The 19,831-nt window shown below is 47.9% G+C and overlaps 1 protein-coding gene across 4 annotated transcripts in view; it reads right to left on the bottom strand.

The window, feature by feature from the left end:
• LOC137341424 (protein HEATR9-like) overlaps nucleotides 1-19,831 on the bottom strand; it is a 143,147-nt gene continuing 123,316 nt past the window's right edge. For 3 of the 4 annotated variants that reach the window (XM_068004536.1, XM_068004538.1, XM_068004537.1), the window contains 6 exons: nucleotides 18,645-18,764; nucleotides 16,459-16,532; nucleotides 13,612-13,663; nucleotides 10,966-11,052; nucleotides 3,310-3,401; nucleotides 1-1,042 (listed from right to left, as the gene is read on the bottom strand). In XM_068004536.1, the coding sequence (XP_067860637.1) occupies nucleotides 961-1,042; nucleotides 3,310-3,401; nucleotides 10,966-11,052; nucleotides 13,612-13,663; nucleotides 16,459-16,532; nucleotides 18,645-18,764 (507 nt within the window). In that variant the 3' untranslated portion in view covers nucleotides 1-960. The remainder of the gene's footprint in view (nucleotides 1,043-3,309; nucleotides 3,402-10,965; nucleotides 11,053-13,611; nucleotides 13,664-16,458; nucleotides 16,533-18,644; nucleotides 18,765-19,831) is intronic. The other variant, XM_068004539.1, reaches the window with a different exon arrangement.

The raw sequence follows: 19,831 nt of genomic DNA, 5'->3' as shown, positions 1-19,831 counted from the left end.
TTGTTTACTACATTTCCGTGTTTCATGTCATCTGCAAACTTTGAAATTATGCCCTCTATACCCAAGTCCAGGTCATCAATATATACATGTTTGGGTAGGGAAAATCAGGCAAGGGGTTTGTTATTTATCATTAATCCTGAGACCCCGGTTGGAAAGAGTGTGTGTGGATATTGGGTGAGGGCAGGATAAGGCATGGCTGCAATGTCCTACTTGATCAAATGACCTCCATACACTCATGTGAAGAATGGACATTCAGACGAGATGCGGACAGGGGTGGGCTCCAGCAGAACACTACCCCACTGCCTTTAGGGGAGGAGCAAAGAAGGGAAAATGAAACTATCTGGAACAGAACACCATCACTATTTCTCTAGTTAGACTCCCTCAATCTGCAGTCGGAATCCTGAGAACCAGATGGGAATCTGAATGGATCTGGACTTGTGAAGCAGACATATATCTGTGTGCGTCCACTTTTTCAACGCTTGTCAGTGTGAAGAAGACAATAGAGGAGATGCTATTAGGGATGTTATCACAGCCCGAAAGGACACTTATCCTGTTTTAATATCAATATAGTAAACTAATCAGTGACTTCAGCTTTGTGTTGTACCGAGAACCAAGCCAGGCTAGGTCAAGCCAACTCAAATGTGAAATGAGTGTAAATGCAGTATAGAAGTGTATTAGTGTCTCAGTGTAGCGTCCCTGGGGTGCCAGTGTAGCGTCCCTGGGGTGCCAGTGTAGTGTCCCAGGGTGCCAGTGTAGCGTCCCTGGGGTGCCAGTGTAGCGTCCCTGGGGTGCCAGTGTAGTGTCCCAGGGTGCCAGTGTAGCGTCCCTGGGGTGCCAGTGTAGCGTCCCTGGGGTGCCAGTGTAGTGTCCCTGGGGTGCCAGTGTAGCGTCTGTGGGGTGCCAGTGTAGTGTCCCTGGGGTGCCAGTGTAGCGTCCGTGGGTGCCAGCATAGCACCACTTCTAGTTGATTTTGAGGGATGGCAAAGTTGCTTCAGAATCACCAGATTTATATTCAAGGCTCTTCATTGCTTTATAGGCCTCTCTGTAATGAAGAAAACAATGGATTATTTGTGATTTATAAATGAGAATAAAGTAATCATTTTGAATTCCAGACCAAAGTTAAAGATTCTGGTTTACAGACAGAGAATTGCTGAGCATGGAATGCTTTGTCACAGGGAGTGGCTGAGACTGAGGCCTAGATAACTGGACCGTGTCCCCATGGGCACTCAGTACCAGGAAAGCCAAAACTCTACCCAGGTGGAATCCTCAGTAACTCGGTTTAGAGACTCTTAGATGTGGTGATGGGCTTTCAAACATTTGTCAGACACACGGTTGATCAAAGAAAGAGATCGCTACATAAAGACTCATTTGAAATGGAGCTCAGGCTCAGGAGGTTTCCCAATAACACTTCAAGTTTGAATCCTTAGTTCACTTGGGTTCAATACTCGCACAGTCTACTGCTAGAAACACTTTTAGCTGTCGGACTACAACTTAAACTTCCTGCGATTGCTCTCCATAGTTGAGGTGGCAAAAATGTGACAGTGTGATAAACTGCCCCAGTCGTGGTATCGTAAGACGGAACGGTCTGCACAGAAAGGCTGCTCCCAACAACAAAATATCAATGAGGGACAATGGTTGGAGAGATACCTCTTCATTACATTTAGGGCCTGTGGCAGTTTAGCAGAATGTACTTTTAAAAAATTTGTTTTTGGGATGTGGGCAACATTGGCAAGCCCCGTTCCCAGTTGCTTGAGGGCATTAAGAGTCAACCACATAGTGTGGGACTGGAGTCACGTGTAAGCCAGACTGGGTAAGGACGGCAGGTTCCCTTCCCTGAAGGACATTAGTGAACGATTTGGATTTTTATGACAATCCAATAGCTTCTCGTGGTCATTTTCTGGTACCGGCCAGAATTCAATTACACAACTTGCCATGGTGGGATTTGAACTCATGGCCTCTAAGTTGCAATAGTATCATAAGGACTAGGCTACCACACCCATTGTTGGAAAATAAATGTGCTTCTATATTTGTTTTAGCATTAAACAATGACAATACAGCTAACACAGGCATCGTAGGTAATTGAAGTTAGCTTGAGTTAAGACATATAGACGGTCACATAGTGTCTGACATCAAACTAGCTAGAAAATGGGAAAACGTATCTTTGAGCAAATCAGCCAGAACAGAAAGACTAGCTTAAGCAGAGGGGTAATAGGAAATACTAGACAAAGAAAGGAATTCATTCAGTCTACAACCTAGAAAAAGCTCAGATAAGAATGAAGCCTCTGCAGTAACTATAGGCCTATTCCCGTGTTGTGAAAGCAAGTCAGTGCACCACAGCTGGCTGATAAAGGTAACAATGAGAATGATTGTCTCAAGGAGAGGGAGCAGATTAGTTAGCTGGCACTTCGTGAGAGCAGGATTTGGATTTGGATTCTGCCCAGGGAAGACGTCCTGAGTTGTGACTGTGCAATGGCTAGAAAGTTTAACTTGTCAAAGAATAGAATTGTAATCTATGAATCTAATGCTTGGTTAAATTTGGGTGGGCTTGGGACCTAATAAAGTTATACACCAAGCTAACTGTCTTGTGACTTTCTTCAATCAACTGACATGCGATTTGGTAAACACAGAGGTGAGGTGGCACAGTATGCTGGCACCATGTTCTTTCACTTATGGTGGCATGTGGGTTTGCCCTACATGACTTACAATCTTAGCCAATGGCAACCACCGAGCAGACACAGGGGCCTTCCCTGACCAATGCTTAGTCCTAGTGGCTGGTTTAGGAGCAGCAGTGTTGGATTGGGAGCAGGTCACCAACCTATCCTCTAATATTGATTGGTGCAGGGCACTGATGGGTAAAAGGGACAGAAAATCATACCGTAAAGGAGAAACGTGCTCTCTCTCTCATTAGTGTTAAAGTTTTGTCTTGTCTTTTCTTCCAACTTTCTGCCCTCCCCTCCTGAAGCCGTCGACCCGTGCTGGGGGCCCTCTGGTACATTGCATGTGTGGGCCGAGACAGTGAGCATCTGCAGGCTGTTTGTCCGTGGGGGGGCATGACAGGCAAGCCTGATAGCCCCTGACACCCACACACAGATACTTCCTGGCAGAGTCACTCGATCAGGAGCTGGCTGATTTCCCGATTCGCTAAGTCAGAGAATGGAAGTCACCCTAATCCGTCCTGGCTGAGATCAGCTAATTCCACACAGACTACGAATCGAGCCGAGGGCCTCGCTCTGTGCATTGACCAACTGAGCCGAATGGAGCTTCATCCTTCTCCCGTTTGTGACCCTTCAACTCTTTTCCCTACAGTACCTGGACAGTGGTCCCTCTCCGAGCTGTCGGTTCAACAGGCTGCGCTTCACACCCACGTCATTCAGATGCAGCTTAGCAAAGGTTCGTATTATCTACAAGAATTAGGACCCAGTGTCAAAAAACAGGTACAGCGGATTCCAACTAGATGGAGGAGGTCAGGACAGACCAAGGACAGATGGAGAACGCTGCCTCTAAACAGATACAAGTTAAAGAATGTGTCCAATAGCACATCAGAACACAGGCTGGGAATTTATCTATTGCTGCCTTTGTCCTCATCAAATTGAGAGGGATGTTAGTGCTGGTAAATGGGGCACTTTACAATACAGCCTGGGTCAGATACAGAGTAAAGCTCCCTCTACACTGTCCCATCAAACACTCCCTGGGCAGGTACAGCACGGGTTAGATACAGAGTAAAGCTCCCTCTGCACTGTCCCATCAAACACTCCAGGGCAGCTACAGCACGGGTTAGATACAGAGTAAAGCTCCCTCTACACTGTCCCATCAAACACTCCCAGGGCAGGTACAGTACGGGTTTGATACAGAGTAAAGCTCCCTCTACACTGTCCCATCAAACACTCCCAGGGCAGGTACAGCACGGGTTAGATACAGAGTAAAGCTCCCTCTACACTGTCCCATCAAACACTCCCAGGGCAGGTATAGCACAGGTTAGATACAGAGTGAAGCTCCCTCTACACCATCCCCAACCTCACAAGAGTCCCATCTACTGCTGTTACCAGTGTAACATTTTTTGATTTCCCACACCATCCGCCCTGTGATCTTTGTGAGTGAGATTCTGTGCAGAATTAGGAGCAGTTTTCTGCTTTGCCCCAGGCTCACTTGGAACTGGACTGAGAGTAGGACTTTCACCCCATCATTCAGTGTTGGATTTGAACCAAGGTCACAGAGGAGAAAGGCCAGTGTCTAACTCTCTGCACCACCAGTCCCTCAACAAGCCCAGAATTCGTCTTGTACAAAAGAAACCATTTTAAGCAGTCATCTCATAGAAGGATTATTAATTTGATGTGACTTTCAAGCCCATGGATTGTATGGACGTGAACTCCAGCCATGTAATCTGTGTGACAGGACGGTTTGCACAATACAATCCGCTTGGCTCTGAGCTTTCACATTCACTCGATCCACCACCGGCGCACCGTGGCTGCAGTGTGTACCATCCACAGGATGCACTGCGGCAACTCGCCAAGGCTTCTTCAACAGCACCTCCCAAACCCCCGACCTCTACCAGGGACAAGGGTAGCAGGAATATGGGAACACCATCAACTCCAAGTTCCCCTCCAAGTCACACACCATCCCGACTTGGAAATATATCGCCGTTCCTTCATTGTCGCTGGGTCAACATTCTGGAACTCTCTACCTAACAGCACTGTGGGAGAACCTTCACCACACGGACTGCAGTGGTTCAAGGCAGCGGCTCACCACCACCTTCTCAAGGGTAACTAGGGATGGGCAATAAATACCGGCCTTGCCAGCGACGCCTACATCCCCAGAATGTATTTTTAAATAGAATCAAGGCTGTTCTCTTTCTAATTTTTCCCCCTCTTGGGCTGGCTCTACCTGGGGTACAGTCCCACGGGCGATGGTGCCCCTTTGGCACCTCATCCAAGTGCCCATTCTCCATGTGTGAGCCTGGACATCAAGTGTTGGCAGGTTATTCCACCATTGAGGGGACATTGCACCCAACTGAGCATCATCCTGCCCTCATAAGGCGTCCCCCCATCGCACTTTCCAGCAGGAGTCAGCGGACAGTGATCAGGAGTGGGCCTTTGGTCAACTCTCCCCTCCCCCACCCCAGGGAGCACCCAGGCCAATTGTAACAGCCCCTACTGCCACCCTGGCTGAGATGAGATAACTCAGCACGGGCCAGGAGTTGAAATTCGGTCCGTCTGTTCTTTGTAGCTGAAGGCTACATTGGGAGGTGCCTGTACTGATAGGCCACTGTGGGGAGCTAAGCTGAGGTCCCCATTATAATCAGCTCCGTTTACTGGTACAGCCAGAATATCGTGTAAAGCCTAGAAACAAAAAACAAACACTGCAGCTGTTGGAAATCTGAAACAGAAACAGATGCTGCAAACACTCAGCAACTGTGGAGAGAACAGGCAGGTTAATATTTCATGAATGGCCCCTTCATCGACTTAGAGAATCTACGGCACAGAAACAGGCCATTCGGCCTATTTGGTCTGTGCTGGTGTTTATACTCCACACGAGCCTCCTCCCACCCCGCCATCATATCCCTCTATTCCCATCTCCTCCATGTACACATCAAGCCTCCTCTTAAATGCATTGATGCTATTCACCTCAACCCACTCCATGTGGCAGCAGATTCCACTTTCTCACCACTCTCTGTGTAAATTCTATATTTGATCTATGAGTGACTATCTTATATTTATGCCTCTTGTTCTGGACTCACCCACAGGTGGAAACAGTTTCTCCACATTCACCATATCGAACCCCTTCATCATTTTAAAGTCCTCTATCAGGTCTCATAGAAACATAGAAAATAGGCCATTCGGCCCTTCGGGCCTGCTCCACCATTCAAAATGATCATGGCTGATCGTCTAACTCAGTACCCTGTTCCCGCTTTTTCCCCATATCCCTTGATCCCTTGAGCATTAAGAAATATATCTATCTCCTTCGTGAATACATCTAATGACTTGGCCTCCACTGCCTGCTGTGGTAGAGAATTCCACAGTTCACCACCCTCATCTTTGTCTTCTCTTTTCCAGAGAAAAGAGCCCCAGCCTGTTCAATCATTCCTGACGAGTTGCATCGTCTCAATTCTGGTAACATCCTTGTAAATCTTTTCTGCACTTTCTCCAGTGCTTCTTTTTATAATATGGAGACCAGAACTGCACACAGTGTTCCAAGTCTACCCAAGGTCTAACCAAGGTTCTTAATAAATTTAACATTACCTCCCTGCTTTTGTATCAATTTGTGTCGCTACTTTTAGCGGTTTATATATCTTCATTCCCAGATCTCTCTGCTCCTCTACCCCATTGAGTTTCTTACTTTCCACGGAATAAATGGCCTCCTTATTTCTCCCACCAAAACAAACCATATCACCCTTCACCATATTGAATTTCATTTGTCATTTATCCAGCCCCCCTGCAACTTGTCTGTCTTCCTGTATTTTGGTGCAATCCTCCACATTACTAGCTAAACCTCCCAATTTGGCATCATCTGCAAATTTCAACACCATACCTCCAATTCCTGAGTCCAAATCATTTGTGTATATGACAAACCACAGTGGTCCCAGCATGGATCCCTGCGGGACACCACTTCCCAGTTTATGCCAATCTGAGAAACTTCCCTCAACTCCCAGCCTCTGTGCTCTGTTTTGTCGTCATCTTTCAATCCATTCTGCTACCTGGCTCCTGACTCCACACGCCCTGGCCTTTGTCATGAGTCTCTTATATTGCACCTTATCAAAGCACCTTCTGATAGTCAATGTATGACATCCACTGCATTGTCCCCGTCTACTCTTTCTGTTAATCTTCAAAGAATTCAATAAAGTAGGTTAAACGGGATCTTCCTTTTAGAAATCCATGCTGACTATTCTTTATTATATTCTCCGTTTCTAGATGTTTTGTTATCTGATCTTTTAGCAAAGATTCTTTCCTACCACTGACATTAAGTTAACTGGCCTTTAGTTCCCTGGGTTAGTTCTGTCTCCCTTTTCAATGAAAGGAATTACATTTGTTGTTTGCCAGTGCTCTGGCACTATTGAAATTTTATATATGGATATTAGTGCCTCTGTTATCTCCTCCCTAGCTTGAGTATCTGTGGGTGTAATCCAAGTATAACCAGGGCTTTGTCCTTTAGTTTGTCGAGTCTCTCCATCTTTCTATATTAACCATCGTACTGTTGCCCTTGACATTCTTCGACTGTTGAAATTTCCTCTTTGTTAGTCTCTGCAGTGAAAACTGAGACAAAGGCCCCGGTTTTAACTTCCCCCCACCTAGCGGGAACCAGGGGGGGCGGGGGGGGGGGGGCGGGGGAGGGGGGGGGAGGGGTAGGAGACAGTTAAAATAATGGGAGTCACATACTCGCTCCAATCCCGTTTCCTTCCCGGCGTGTCCCTAGACCCCCCCTCCCTCGATCGCAGTCAGACCCCCCTCCCTCGATCGCAGTCAGACCCCCCCCTCTCCCCATCGCAGTCAGACCCCCCTCTCCCCATCGCAGTCAGACCCCCCCCTCTCCCCATCGCAGTCAGACCCCCCCTCTCCCCATCGCAGTCAGACCCCCCTCTCCCCATCGCAGTCAGACCCCCCTCTCCCCATCGCAGTCAGACCCCCCTCTCCCCATCGCAGTCAGACCCTCCTCCCCCGATCATAGTCAGACCCCCCCTCCCTCAATCACAGTCAGACCCCCCTCCCCGATCATAGTCAGACCCCCCTCCCTCAATCACAGTCAGACCCCCCCCTCCCCAGTCACAGTCAGACCCCCCCTCCCCCGATCACAGTCAGAGCCCCCCCTCCTCCCCCTCAAGGCTGAGATCGATAGATTTTTGGACTCTAGGGGAATCAAAGGAATGGGGATCAGGCGGGAAAGTGGAGTTGAGGTTAATGATCGGCCATGATCTGATTGAATGGGGGAGCAGGCTCGAGGGGCCGTACGGCCTACTCCTGCTCCTATTTCTCATGTTCTTATGATGTCTCATATCTGGCTGGTTTGTTCTTATATTTTACTGGAATATATTTCTGCTGAACTCTATTGATTTCTCCTTTAAATATTGCCCACTCTTGTTCTAACTCTTTGTCAGCACTTCTCTCCAGTTTACCTTCTGTAGTTCCATCCTCATTCCCTCGTAATTGGCTTTTTTCCAGTCTGTTGCTTTGGTCTTTGTACTATCAATATCTCTTTCAATTATTATCTTAACCATTATTATATTGTGATCACTACTCCCTAGATGTTCCCCCACACTTACTCCTCTTTCCCATTACTAGGTCCAGCAGAGCTTCGTCCCTTGTTGGGCTTCTTACATATTGGCTCAGAGCAGAGTCTTGCACATGGTTTAAAACGCCACCTCCTTCTTCCCTTCACAGAATCAGAATGGTTACAGCACGGAAGGAGGCCATTTGGCCCGTCCAGTCCATGCCAGCTCTCTGCAAGAACAATCCAGGTAGTCCCACTCCCTCGCCCTTTCCCCGTAGCCCTGCAAATTGTTTCCCTTCAAGTACTTATCCAGTTTCTTTTTGGAGGCCATGATTGAATCTGCCTCCACCACTCCCTCGGGCAGTGCAATTCCAAATCATAACCACTCACTGCCTAAAAAATCTTTTCCTCAGGTCATCTTTCGTTCTTTTGCCAATCACCTTAAATCTATGTCCTCTGGTGCTTGACCCTTCCACCGATGTGAACAGTTTTTCTCTCTATATACTCTGTCTAGACCCTTCATGATTTTGAATACCTCTATCAAATCTCCTCTCAACCTTCTCTGTTCCAAGGAGAACAACCTCAGCTTCTCCAGTCTATCCACGTAACCTGAAGTCCCTCATCCCTGGAATCATTCCAGTAAATCTTTTCTGCACCCTCTCTAAGGCCTTCACATTCTTCCTAAAGTGCGGTGCCCAGAATTGGACATAATATTCCTTTCACTCCTTCGTCCTGCCAGTGTAACCCCCCCATGTTTATGATTCTGTGTTTTTTACTCATTTCATATATTTCTTCCTCTACTTCCTTTCCACTATTTGGTGGCCTGAAGTATTTCTCTAATAGTGCCACTGACCCCTTCCTATCCTTTATCTCAATCCATTTGGATTCTGTTTCTATCTCTGTCAGTTATGTCCTTTCTTGCGACTGCCATTGTTATTTCTGATTAATATGGCTACCCCACCTTCCTTCCCTATCATTTTAAATACATTACAGCCTGCATTATTTAACTGCCAATCCTGTCCTGTCTGCAGCCATGTTTCTGTTATCCCAATTATATTTCCTCACTTCTAATTACCACCTCCAATCCCCCCGTTTTGTTGCTGATACTCTCTACATTGCTATACAGGCAGTTTACTCTGTTCTTATTTTTCAGTACAACTGCTTTATTTTCATCAGATATTTTATTATTACTTCCTATAACATTTAATGTTCCCAGAGTAAGTACATTATCTTTATCTCTTTTTGTACTTTGCTCTTATCTCTAGGTTACTATTATTTCTACCAAGACCTTCCCCCCTTTGCTGTTTAAAGATCTTTCTACACCCCTATTCATCCTTTCAACTAGGACCTTGGTTCCAGTGGGTCAGGTGCAGCCTGTCCCAGTGGTACAGCTCCTTCCAGTCCTAGTACTGGTGCCAGTGTCCCATGAACTCGAGCCCCTCATTTGAACATCAGTCTTTCAGCCACACATTCTCTTCTGATCTGTTTATCCCAAACTCCCATTGTGCCAATTAGCACGTGGCTCGGGTAATAATCCCGAGATTATTACCCTCGAGGTCCTGCCTTTTAATTTAGCTCCTAACTCCTGATAGTCCTTCAGTAGGACATCCTCCCTGTTTTTCCCCATGTCGTTGGTTCCAACATGAACCATGACAACTGGATCTTACCCCTCCCCTTCCAAGTTCCTTTCCAGCTGATTGGAGATATCCTTTACCATGGTACCCAGTAGGCAACACACCACCCTGGACTCTCGATCATGACTGCAGAGGATACCCTCTCTCCCCCTTAGGTATCAGCCTTGGCTCAGTGGTAGCACTGTCATCTCTGAGTCAGAAGGTTGTGGGTTCAAGCCCCACTCCAGAGACGAGCACAAAATCTAGGCTAACACTTCAGCGCAGTACTGAGGGATTGCTGCACTGTCGTAGGTGCCGTCTTTCAGATGAGACGTTAACCCAAGGCCCTGTCTACCCTCTCGTAAAAGATCCAATGGCAATATTTCAGAGAAGAGCAGGGGGGTTCTCCCTGGTATCCTGACCAAAATTTATCCCTCAACCAACATCACTAAAAACAAATTATCTGCTTATTAATTCAATGCTGTTTGTGGGATCTTGCTGTGCGCAAATTGGCTGCTGCGTTTCCTACATTACAACAGTGACTGCACTTTGAAAGTACTTAATTGGCTGTGAAGTACTTTGGGACATTCCGAGGTTGTGAAAGGCATTTATTAAATGCAAGTCTTTCTTTATTAATTATCGAATCCCCAACAATTACAATCTTTCTATTCTGCTCTCCTCCCCTCTGGACTGCCTCCTGCTCTATTGGTCAGTATTGTCTCTGTCCTCCCCGCAGTCTTTCTCCTTATTTTCACAGGTAGCAACTACATCGTATCTATTGGACAGGATCAGATTCTGCACTTCCTCCCTCCCCTAGGTTCCCTCTGCCCTGCTGACTCGGTCATGCACTCCTCTTCCAGCAACTGTATCACTCTACGTGGTGGGACAGTGTCCTGGAGTAAACTATCCAGGTATTCCTTCCCCTCCCTTATGTGTCGGAGTGACTCAAGGTACAGATGTGGCAATCCAGGACATTCTCGCTGTCCACAAATTCCCACATTCTACAGTCCCAACACACTGCCTGTGCTGCCTGTTTCCTATTCTATAAACTGGTTCTCAGGTACGATGCCCCCGATTGCCATCACAGTAATCCAGCCTGTACTTCAGTATTTCTTATGACCATGACTGTTGGGAGCTTGGGTGATGTACTAACCTGGAATCGCACGTATTGGCTGGAGTCCACCTCTGACATCTCGAGCAGCGTTTGGAGCACTCTATTGTTGGGCAGCCCAAGGACACTCTGTAACCAAGAGAGTAAAGGTCTCTGTTTTAATCCTTTCAGCCAGGTGTCTGCCTTTGTCACACCAGGCAACATGTCCGCCACCCACCCAGGGCTGGACCCGACAGTCCGGCCTTGGAAATTTCTAAAATACAAATTGGGCTCCAAATATCAGCTTTTAAAATATAGAATCCAATCATCCAAGTCACTCCCCTGGCTCAGGTCGTGTAAGCCCAGTTCAGGTATTCAGTTCATTTCAATCATTGGCAAAGTCATTTGCAAAACCAAAGGACTCCTGCACCCCCAACCAGCCCTCCCGCTCCCCCACAACCCGCCCTCCCGCAACCCGCCAACCCGCCCTCCCATTCATAGAATCATAGAAGTTTACAACATGGAAACAGGCCCTTCGGCCCAACATGTCCATGTCGCCCAGTTTATACCACTAAGCTAGTCCCAATTGCCTGCACTTGGCCCATATCCCTCTATACCCATCTTACCCATGTAACTGTCCAAATGCTTTTTAAAAGACAAAATTGTACCCGCCTCTACTACTGCCTTTGGCAGCTCGTTCCAGACACTCACCACCCTTTGAGTGAAAAAATTGCCCCTCTGGACCCTTTTGTATCTCTCCCCTCTCACCTTAAATCTATGCCCCCTCGTTATAGACTCCCCTACCTTTGGGAAAAGATTTTGACGATCGACCTTATCTATGCCCCTCATTATTTTATAGACTTGTATAAGATCACCCCTCAACCTCCTACTCTCCAGGGAAAAAAGTCCCAGTCTGTCTAACCTCTCCCTGTAAGTCAAACCATCAAGTCCCGGTAGCATCCTAGTAAATCTTTTCTGCACTCTTTCTAGTTTAATAATATCCTTTCTATAATAGGGTGACCAGAACTGTACACAGTACTCCAAGTGTGGCCTCACCAATGCCCTGTACAACTTCAACAAGACATCCCAACTCCTGTATTCAATGTTCTGACCAATGAAACCAAGCATGCTGAATGCCTTCTTCACCACCCCATCCACCTGTGACTCCACTTTCAAGGAGCTATGAACCTGTACTCCTAGATCTCTTTGTTCTATAACTCTCCCCAACGCCCTACCATTAACGGAGTAGGTCCTGGTCCGATTCCCCAACAACCCGCCCTCCCGTTCCCCCTCCCACTCCCCCCCAACAACCCGCCCTCCCACTCCCCCCCAACAACCCGCCCTCCCGCTCCCCCACAACAACCCGCCCTCCCGCTCCCCCCCACCCACCCTCCTGACCCCCTATTTGGGGGAGGTGGGTGCTAGCTCAGTGACATCCCTCATGCCCCCCATGTAAGAGGATTGAGGTTTACCATTCTTCAGGGGTCCAGGAAAATTGCCTGTCCTGATTGCCCCCCACCCACCCGAGTGGGCCCAACCTGTGCCCACATGGAGGCCAATATACCTCGTACCCCTCCCCCAACAGCGCTGGTTCACGAACAATCCGAGGATTCCATTGTAGGGAATCCCTGTCCCCAGCTCTGCCCCCACCCCTCCCCCGGACAATTTGCTTTGTAAGGGGGTGAGTGGATGGATGTTCTGTCATACCAGGCATACTGGAAAACCCCAGAATCAGCAGAGCCCTGGCACCACTGGATCCCTGCCATCTCTCCGTCAGTAACCCACCAGATCCCTGCCATCTCTCCGGTGGGTTCAGTCAGTAACCCACCGGATCCCTGCCATCTCTCCATCAGTAACCCACCGGAATCCCGACGGGAATCTTGCTGGACCCCTGTGGACTTATTGGAATATAGGGCCAATCGTTCTGTTAAACAGCAATTTGAACACCAATCAGAGGGTGTACTAGATGTTGCATTGGGTTAGATAGCAGCCTTTAGCTCTAGGACCTGTGTTCATATCCAGGCCAGACAGGTGGGCTGAAGGTTTCCTGGGGGTAAGGGTCCTACTTGAAATGAGTTTAGACAATCACAGTCTGGTTCCATGGGCCAACAGTTCAAAACTGCCTCTAACATAACAATCTCATTCAGAGAAGCCATGGGATGGCTGGAGGAAATAGTAAAATGTCACACTGTGCTGTATTGGCACTGATCAGAATTTGAGGCAGTGCCGAACTCGTCCTGTACCTGCCCTGGGAGTGTTTGATGGGACAGTGTAGAGGGAGCTTTACTCTGTATCTAACCCGTGCTGTACCTGCCCTGGGAGTGTTTGATGGGACAGTGTAGAGGGAGCTTTACTCTGTATCTAACCTGTGCTGTACCTGCCCTGGGAGTGTTTGATGGGACAGTGTAGAGGGAGCTTTACTCTGTATCTAACCCGTGCTGTACCTGCCCTGGGAGTGTTTGATGGGACAGTGTAGAGGGAGCTTTACTCTGTATCTAACCCGTGCTGTACCTGCCCTGGGAGTGTTTGATGGGACAGTGTAGAGGGAGCTTTACTCTGTATCTAACCCCGTGCTGTACCTGCCCTGGGAGTGTTTGCTGCCTGATACTGGGTGTTACAGTATCAGCACTAACATCTCTCATCTTCATTTGTACAAAATTCACACAAAAGCAATGACGATAAAAATATGCTGAAGAGATGCTGTCTCACCAAAGAGATGACTGCCCTGCTTCTGAGCTCTGCATTGTGCTCTGCCAGTTGTCTATTAAACAGAAATGGAATATGTCATTGCGCTGGAAAGGGAGTGAGGTATGCTGGCTGATTTCGGTAAGGTGTTTGGTTTGGTTATGGGATGTGAGGCCCAGTAATCCCAATCATCCAACCCTGCACAGCAAAAAACCTGTTTTATATTTCATTCTCAATAAGCGTCACCGACAAGGCTGGCATTTATTACCTCAATCGGAGAGTTAGGGTACTAGAGGGAGGGGCCTCGATGGGAGAGTTAGGGTACTGGAGGGATGGGCTTCGATGGGAGAGTTGGGGTACTGGAGGGAGGGGCCTCGATGGGAGAGTTAGGGTACTGGAGGGAGGGGCCTCGATGGGAGAGTTAGGGTACTGGAGGGAGGGGCCTCGATGGGAGAGTTAGGGTACTGGAGGGAGGGGCCTCGATGGGAGAGTTAGGGTACTGGAGGGAGGGGCCTCGATGGAAGAGTTAGGGTACTGGAGGGAGGGGACTCGATGGAAGAGTTAGGGTACTGGAGGGAGGGGACTCGATGGGAGAGTTCGGGTACTGGAGGGAGGGGCCTCGATGGGAGAGTTAGGGTACTGGAGGGAGGGGCCTCGATGGAAGAGTTAGGGTACTCGAGGGAGGGGCCTCGATGGAAGAGTTAGGGTACTGGAGGGAGGGGCCTCGATGGGAGAGTTAGGGTACTAGATGGAGGGGCCTCGATGGGAGAGTTAGGGTACTCGAGGGAGGGGCCTCGATGGGAGAGTTAGGGTACTAGAGGGAGGGGCCTCGATGGGAGAGTTAGGGTACTAGATGGAGGGGCCTCGATGGGAGAGTTAGGGTACTAGAGGGAGGGGCCTCGATGGGAGAGTTAGGGTACTCGAGGGAGGGGCCTCGATGGGAGAGTTAGGGTACTAGAGGGAGGGGCCTCGATGGGAGAGTTAGGGTACTAGAGGGAGGGGCCTCGATGGGAGAGTTAGGGTACTGGAGGGAGGGGCCTCGATGGAAGAGTTAGGGTACTGGAGGGAGGGGACTCGATGGGAGAGTTCGGGTACTGGAGGGAGGGGCCTCGATGGGAGAGTTAGGGTACTAGATGGAGGGGCTGTGATGGGAGAGTTAGGGTAATAGAGGGAGGGGCTGTGATGGGAGAGTTAGGGTAATAGAGGGAGGGGCTGTGATGGGAGAGTTAGGGTAATAGAGGGAGGGGCTGTGATGGGAGAGTTAGGGTAATAGAGGGAGGGGCTGTGATGGAGAGTTAGGGTAATAGAGGGAGGGGCTGTAATGGGAGAGTTAGGGTAATAGAGGGAGGGGCTGTGATGGGAGAGTTAGGGTAATAGAGGGAGGGGCTGTGATGGGAAAAATAACGATGAAAGACTTGCATTTATACAGTTTATTACTTTTATACCTTTCCTGACCTCAGGACGTCCCAAAGTGCTTCACAGCCAATGAAATATTATTTGAAGTGTAGTCACTGTTGTAATGTAGGAAATGTGGCAGCCAATTTGCGCACAGCAAGATCCCACTAACAGCAATGTGGTAATGACCAGATAATCTAGTGTCATTGGTAGAGGAAAATATTGGCCAGATGACCACGAAGAACTCCCCTACTCTTCTTTGAAATAATGCCACGGGATCTTTTACATCTACCTGAGAGGTTTAACGTCTCATTCGAAAGACAGCACCTCTGACAGTGCAGCAGTCCCCCAGTACCACACTGGAGTGTCAGCCTAGATTTTGTGCTCAGGTCTCTGGAGTGGGACTTGAACCCACGACCTCAACCAACATCACTAAACCAGATTATCTGCTCATTTCCTCATTGCTGTGTGCCTATTGGCTGTCGTGTTTCCCTACATTATAACAGTGACTATATTTCAAAAGTACTTCATTGGCTGTGAAGTGCTGAGGTCGTGAAAGATGCTCTCTGGATACAAGTTCTTTCTTTTCTTTCATTCACAGTTTGGGTGGTTGGTTCGAGTACCCAGTACGAGAGTGACGGAGGCAGTAACAGGGCTTGTCGAATGACTGGATTCAAGTACAATCTGGGAAAATACCAACCGTGTCTGACACAAGAGAGGAACTGCACTTATAACGCACTTGATCACATCCTCAGAGTATCTCAAGTACTTTGCAACTAATGACTTCTGAAGTGTTCATACTTTTGATATGCAGGTGAACGTAGCAGCCAACTGCACAAAGCAAGATCCCACAACTGATAAACGAGATGAATGCTCAGTTGATCCGTTTGTTTTTTTGGTGGTGTTGGTTGATGGTCAACTGTCGGACAGGACACAGGGAGAACTCCCCTGCCCCTCTTTGAAGAGCGCAGTGGGATATATTACATCCACCGGAACAGGAAGACAGGGCCTCTGGGCTGGGTAAGGCAAAGTCAGCCAATAAGTATCACAGTGAGTCCTGGTGAGAGGTGGCCCACTTGTAGGTGTTGGACGGGATCGGGCTTGCGTTTGGCAGTGATGCACCCCACAGTCAAATAGCAAGTCGACTTTCAACGCTTAGGCTCGCAAATGAAAAGTGGCCACTTGCACAAGGTACAAATGGGTACCTCAGGAGGGGAGGAGACAGAAGGCAGGAAAATCTGGGGGGGGGGGGGGGTGCGGGGGAGGGAGTGGGAAGGAAAACTGGGAGTAATTTTCATGCTCACAACCTGCGCATTGTCCCCACATTGTAGAACCCATCTGACTTTCATCCCGATCTCAATGGGACTTAAGTCAGGCGGGTTCTACAACAGGCGTGCCACCCGCTCCGCCAGAGGGAGGGTGAAAATAACCCCCCCGAGATCAATTTGACTGTGGTTAGCCGGCCTATGGACTCACTGTTCAACATCCACCCACATGGTCCTCTTCATATCCAGCAAATTCACAGCCAGGGCCACCCGTCGACGCACAGCCTGAAGTACAGGAAGGAAAGGGTTAAGTTATACATCATCACCAAGCAAAGCAGTTCTGCGACAGACTTTGATTTAACTTACATCAGTGTTATCCAGTCGAAATTTCTGACCAGCCACAGGTGAGGCTACGGTGACACCATTTTAGCCACATGCACTAATTTTAGCAGAAAATGACTTGCACACACTCTCACAGAGTACAGGTAAATGTACTTCACAAGGGGTTATTTACTGAACAAACATCTACCACCATTCAGTGACCAAGGAAGTAACGAACTCACAACAATCAAAAACACTCACACATTCTGCTTTTCTGTCTTATCATTTTACCAACAAAGGCAGAAAAAGGTTAAAGTTCACGTGTGTGTGCCGTGCGAATACGAGTTGAGGGTTCTATAACAAGGGGACATAGATTCAAGGTAAAAGGCGGGAGGTTTAGAGGGGATTTGAGAAAGAACTTTTTCACCCAGAGGGTGGTTGGAGTCTGGAACTCACTGCCTGAGAGGGTTGTGGAGGCAGGAACCCTCACAACATTCAAGAAGCATTTGGATGAGCACTTGAAATGCCATAGCATACAAGGCTACGGACCAAATGCTGGAATATGGGATTAGAGGAGACAGGGCTGATGGCCGGCGCGGACACAATGGGCCGAAGGGCCTCTATCCGTGCTGTATAACTCTATGAGTATTGAGATCACATGCCCAATGATGGTGTCTATTGTGAGAGTTAGTAAACAGGCAGAATAGCTAGGCATTACTGAAAGGATTAGGTTGTAGTAAGGATTAAATGGGATCGGATCAGTCTCTGGTCACAGAGAGGTGCAGGGATCCGCAGTTAGGTGTGGGATGATGCGAGTGTGGGATTTCAGTTGCTAGACTAGCTCTGAGACGTCTGGGAATCAGGAGGGGAGTGTGAAAGGAGAATAGAACTCTCTGTAATAAATATCTAGAGAAGATAAGGAAGTGAAGTCACTCATGTGGGGAATGTCAATAAACAGATAGTAGCCCTAATGAGCATGTGTATGTGTATTGGGGGGGGGGGAGTGATCCAGGTGTGTGCTGACACGCTAACGTATTAGTCATGAGTAGTCACACACTGACCATACGTAGTAAAGACGTGCTTACATATTAACCTCATGCTTGTCTTACATAATTAACCATATAAAAGGTACAGCACACTGGTGCATAGGGCAACTGTGAGTGGTATGGAGGACGCAGCTTACGAGCCCCTAATGAGTTCTCTGTTCGTGAGTATTACTGGTACCGATCTCCTGAGCACTGCATTAAGGAAGATTATTATAAAGAATAATCAGACATCTCTCTATTTCTTGTGTCCACATGGATTATCCTAAACCCAACATCTAAAACTCATTTTTCATTTACTAATCAAAAATACAATCCACCACAACTGGTTCCCAATGAGTCATTCGACATGGGTGGGCCCCACGTTACAGTCTGGCCTGGCTCTAATGTGCTCCCATCAACATCCACATTCCATTGATTTTACAACACAACCCAGGCTGATCTAATTAGGTTGTTGTTTTCATATCTTCCCTTGGAGAACAGTGTGAAGCAGTGGGAGGATTTGCAGGCCGATTAACAGTCTGACAGGCCGTAACCATCTTTATACTGGCCGATTGGATTTATTAGTGACTATCTTATATTTATGGCCCCTAATTCTGGTCTCCCCCACAAGTGGAAACATTTTCTCTACGTCTATCCTATCAAACCCTCTCATAATTTTAAAGACCGTTATCAGGTCACCCTAAGAAAGGAGCCCCAGCCTGTTCAGTCTTTCGCTGGGGTAAAGTTCCACCATCCAGTGCCATTCTTCATGTATGAGCCTTGCCAGTGAGTGCCAGTGGGACGTTCAAACGTGGGGGGCATCACAGCTGAGCCCGATCCCGTCCCACCCAACATCCACGTATTTTCCAGTGGGATTCTGATCAAGAGTAGGAAGCCAGACTGATCTTTTCCCCCACCCACGGTCCAGGTGCGTTGGGATGAAGTATTGAACCTGGGACCTCCGGGCTGGATCGCTCATTACACCATGTGTAGTGCTTTCACACACCGAGCTACCGGGGAACCTGCACGTGAAGCTTTACACATTCCTTACCAGAACTGGGTCGTCCCACAGCTTTTCCTTCAGAGCCTCAAACACAGTCTCGTGCATGCCGACCATTTTGATGTGTTCTGATCCAACAGCGACCAATAAATCCAAAGCATTCAACCGATGCTGGAGCCATTAAACATGGAAATGGATTAGTTAGCAAGGAGCAGTCCCGGCAATGGAAAATATCAGGAAGAACCATTTTGCAGCACACCAGGTAGGCTTTGAGTTAGTGTAATGTGCTACAAACATAGGAACAGGAGGAGGCCATTCAGTCCCTCGAACCTGTTCCACCATTCAATCAGGTTATGGCTGAGCTGCATCTCAACTCCATTTACCGGCCTTTACTCCGTATCCCTTGATATTCTTACCGATCAATCCTAGCCTTGAAAATTTCAATTGTCCCCCTGCATCCACCACCTGTTGGGGGAAGAGAGTTCCAGATTTCTACTACCCTTTGTGTGAAAGTGTTTCCTGAATTCCCTCCTGAACGGCCCGGCTCTAATTTTAAGATTATGGCCCCTTGTTATGGATTCCTCCACCAGAGGAAATAGTTTCTCTGTATCTACCCACCAGATACATTTTAACATTTTAAACATCTCGATCAGATCACCCCTCAATCTTCTAAACTCATGGGAATACAAGCCTAGTTTATGCAACCTGTCCTCATAATTTAACCCTTTAAGCCCCAGTATCATCCGGGTGAATCTGTGCTGCACCCCCTCAAAGGCCAGTATATCTTGAAGTGCGGTGCCCAGAACTGAATGCAATACTCTAAATGGGGTCTAACCAGAGCTTTATACAACTGAAGCATAATTTTCACCCCTTAGGTTAAAGGCCCACATTCCATTATCCTTTTTGATTACTTTTTGTATCTGTGCACTAGCTTTTAGTGATTTGTGTACATGGACACTCAAATCCCATTGCTCCTCCACAGTTCCTAATTTCTTGTCATTGAGAAAATATTCCGATTAGTCATTCTTGGATCCAAAGTGGATGATCTCACACTTCCCCACATTGAACTCCACCTGCCAAAGTTTAGCCCAATCACTTAATCTGTCTCTGTCCCATTGTAACTACCCGCTTCCATCTGCACTATTTACTGGGGATCATTTTGACTTTGTGCAATGGTGCGAAACGGGTGAGAAGAAACTGGCAGTTTTACATCTCTCCTGATTTCATTGCCTTCAATG

This window comes from Heptranchias perlo, chromosome 23 (genome assembly GCF_035084215.1).
Source record: "Heptranchias perlo isolate sHepPer1 chromosome 23, sHepPer1.hap1, whole genome shotgun sequence".
Taxonomy (NCBI): domain Eukaryota; kingdom Metazoa; phylum Chordata; class Chondrichthyes; order Hexanchiformes; family Hexanchidae; genus Heptranchias; species Heptranchias perlo.
The sequence above is the reverse complement of the archived record's forward strand: the minus strand, read 5'-3'. Positions and strand labels throughout refer to the sequence as shown.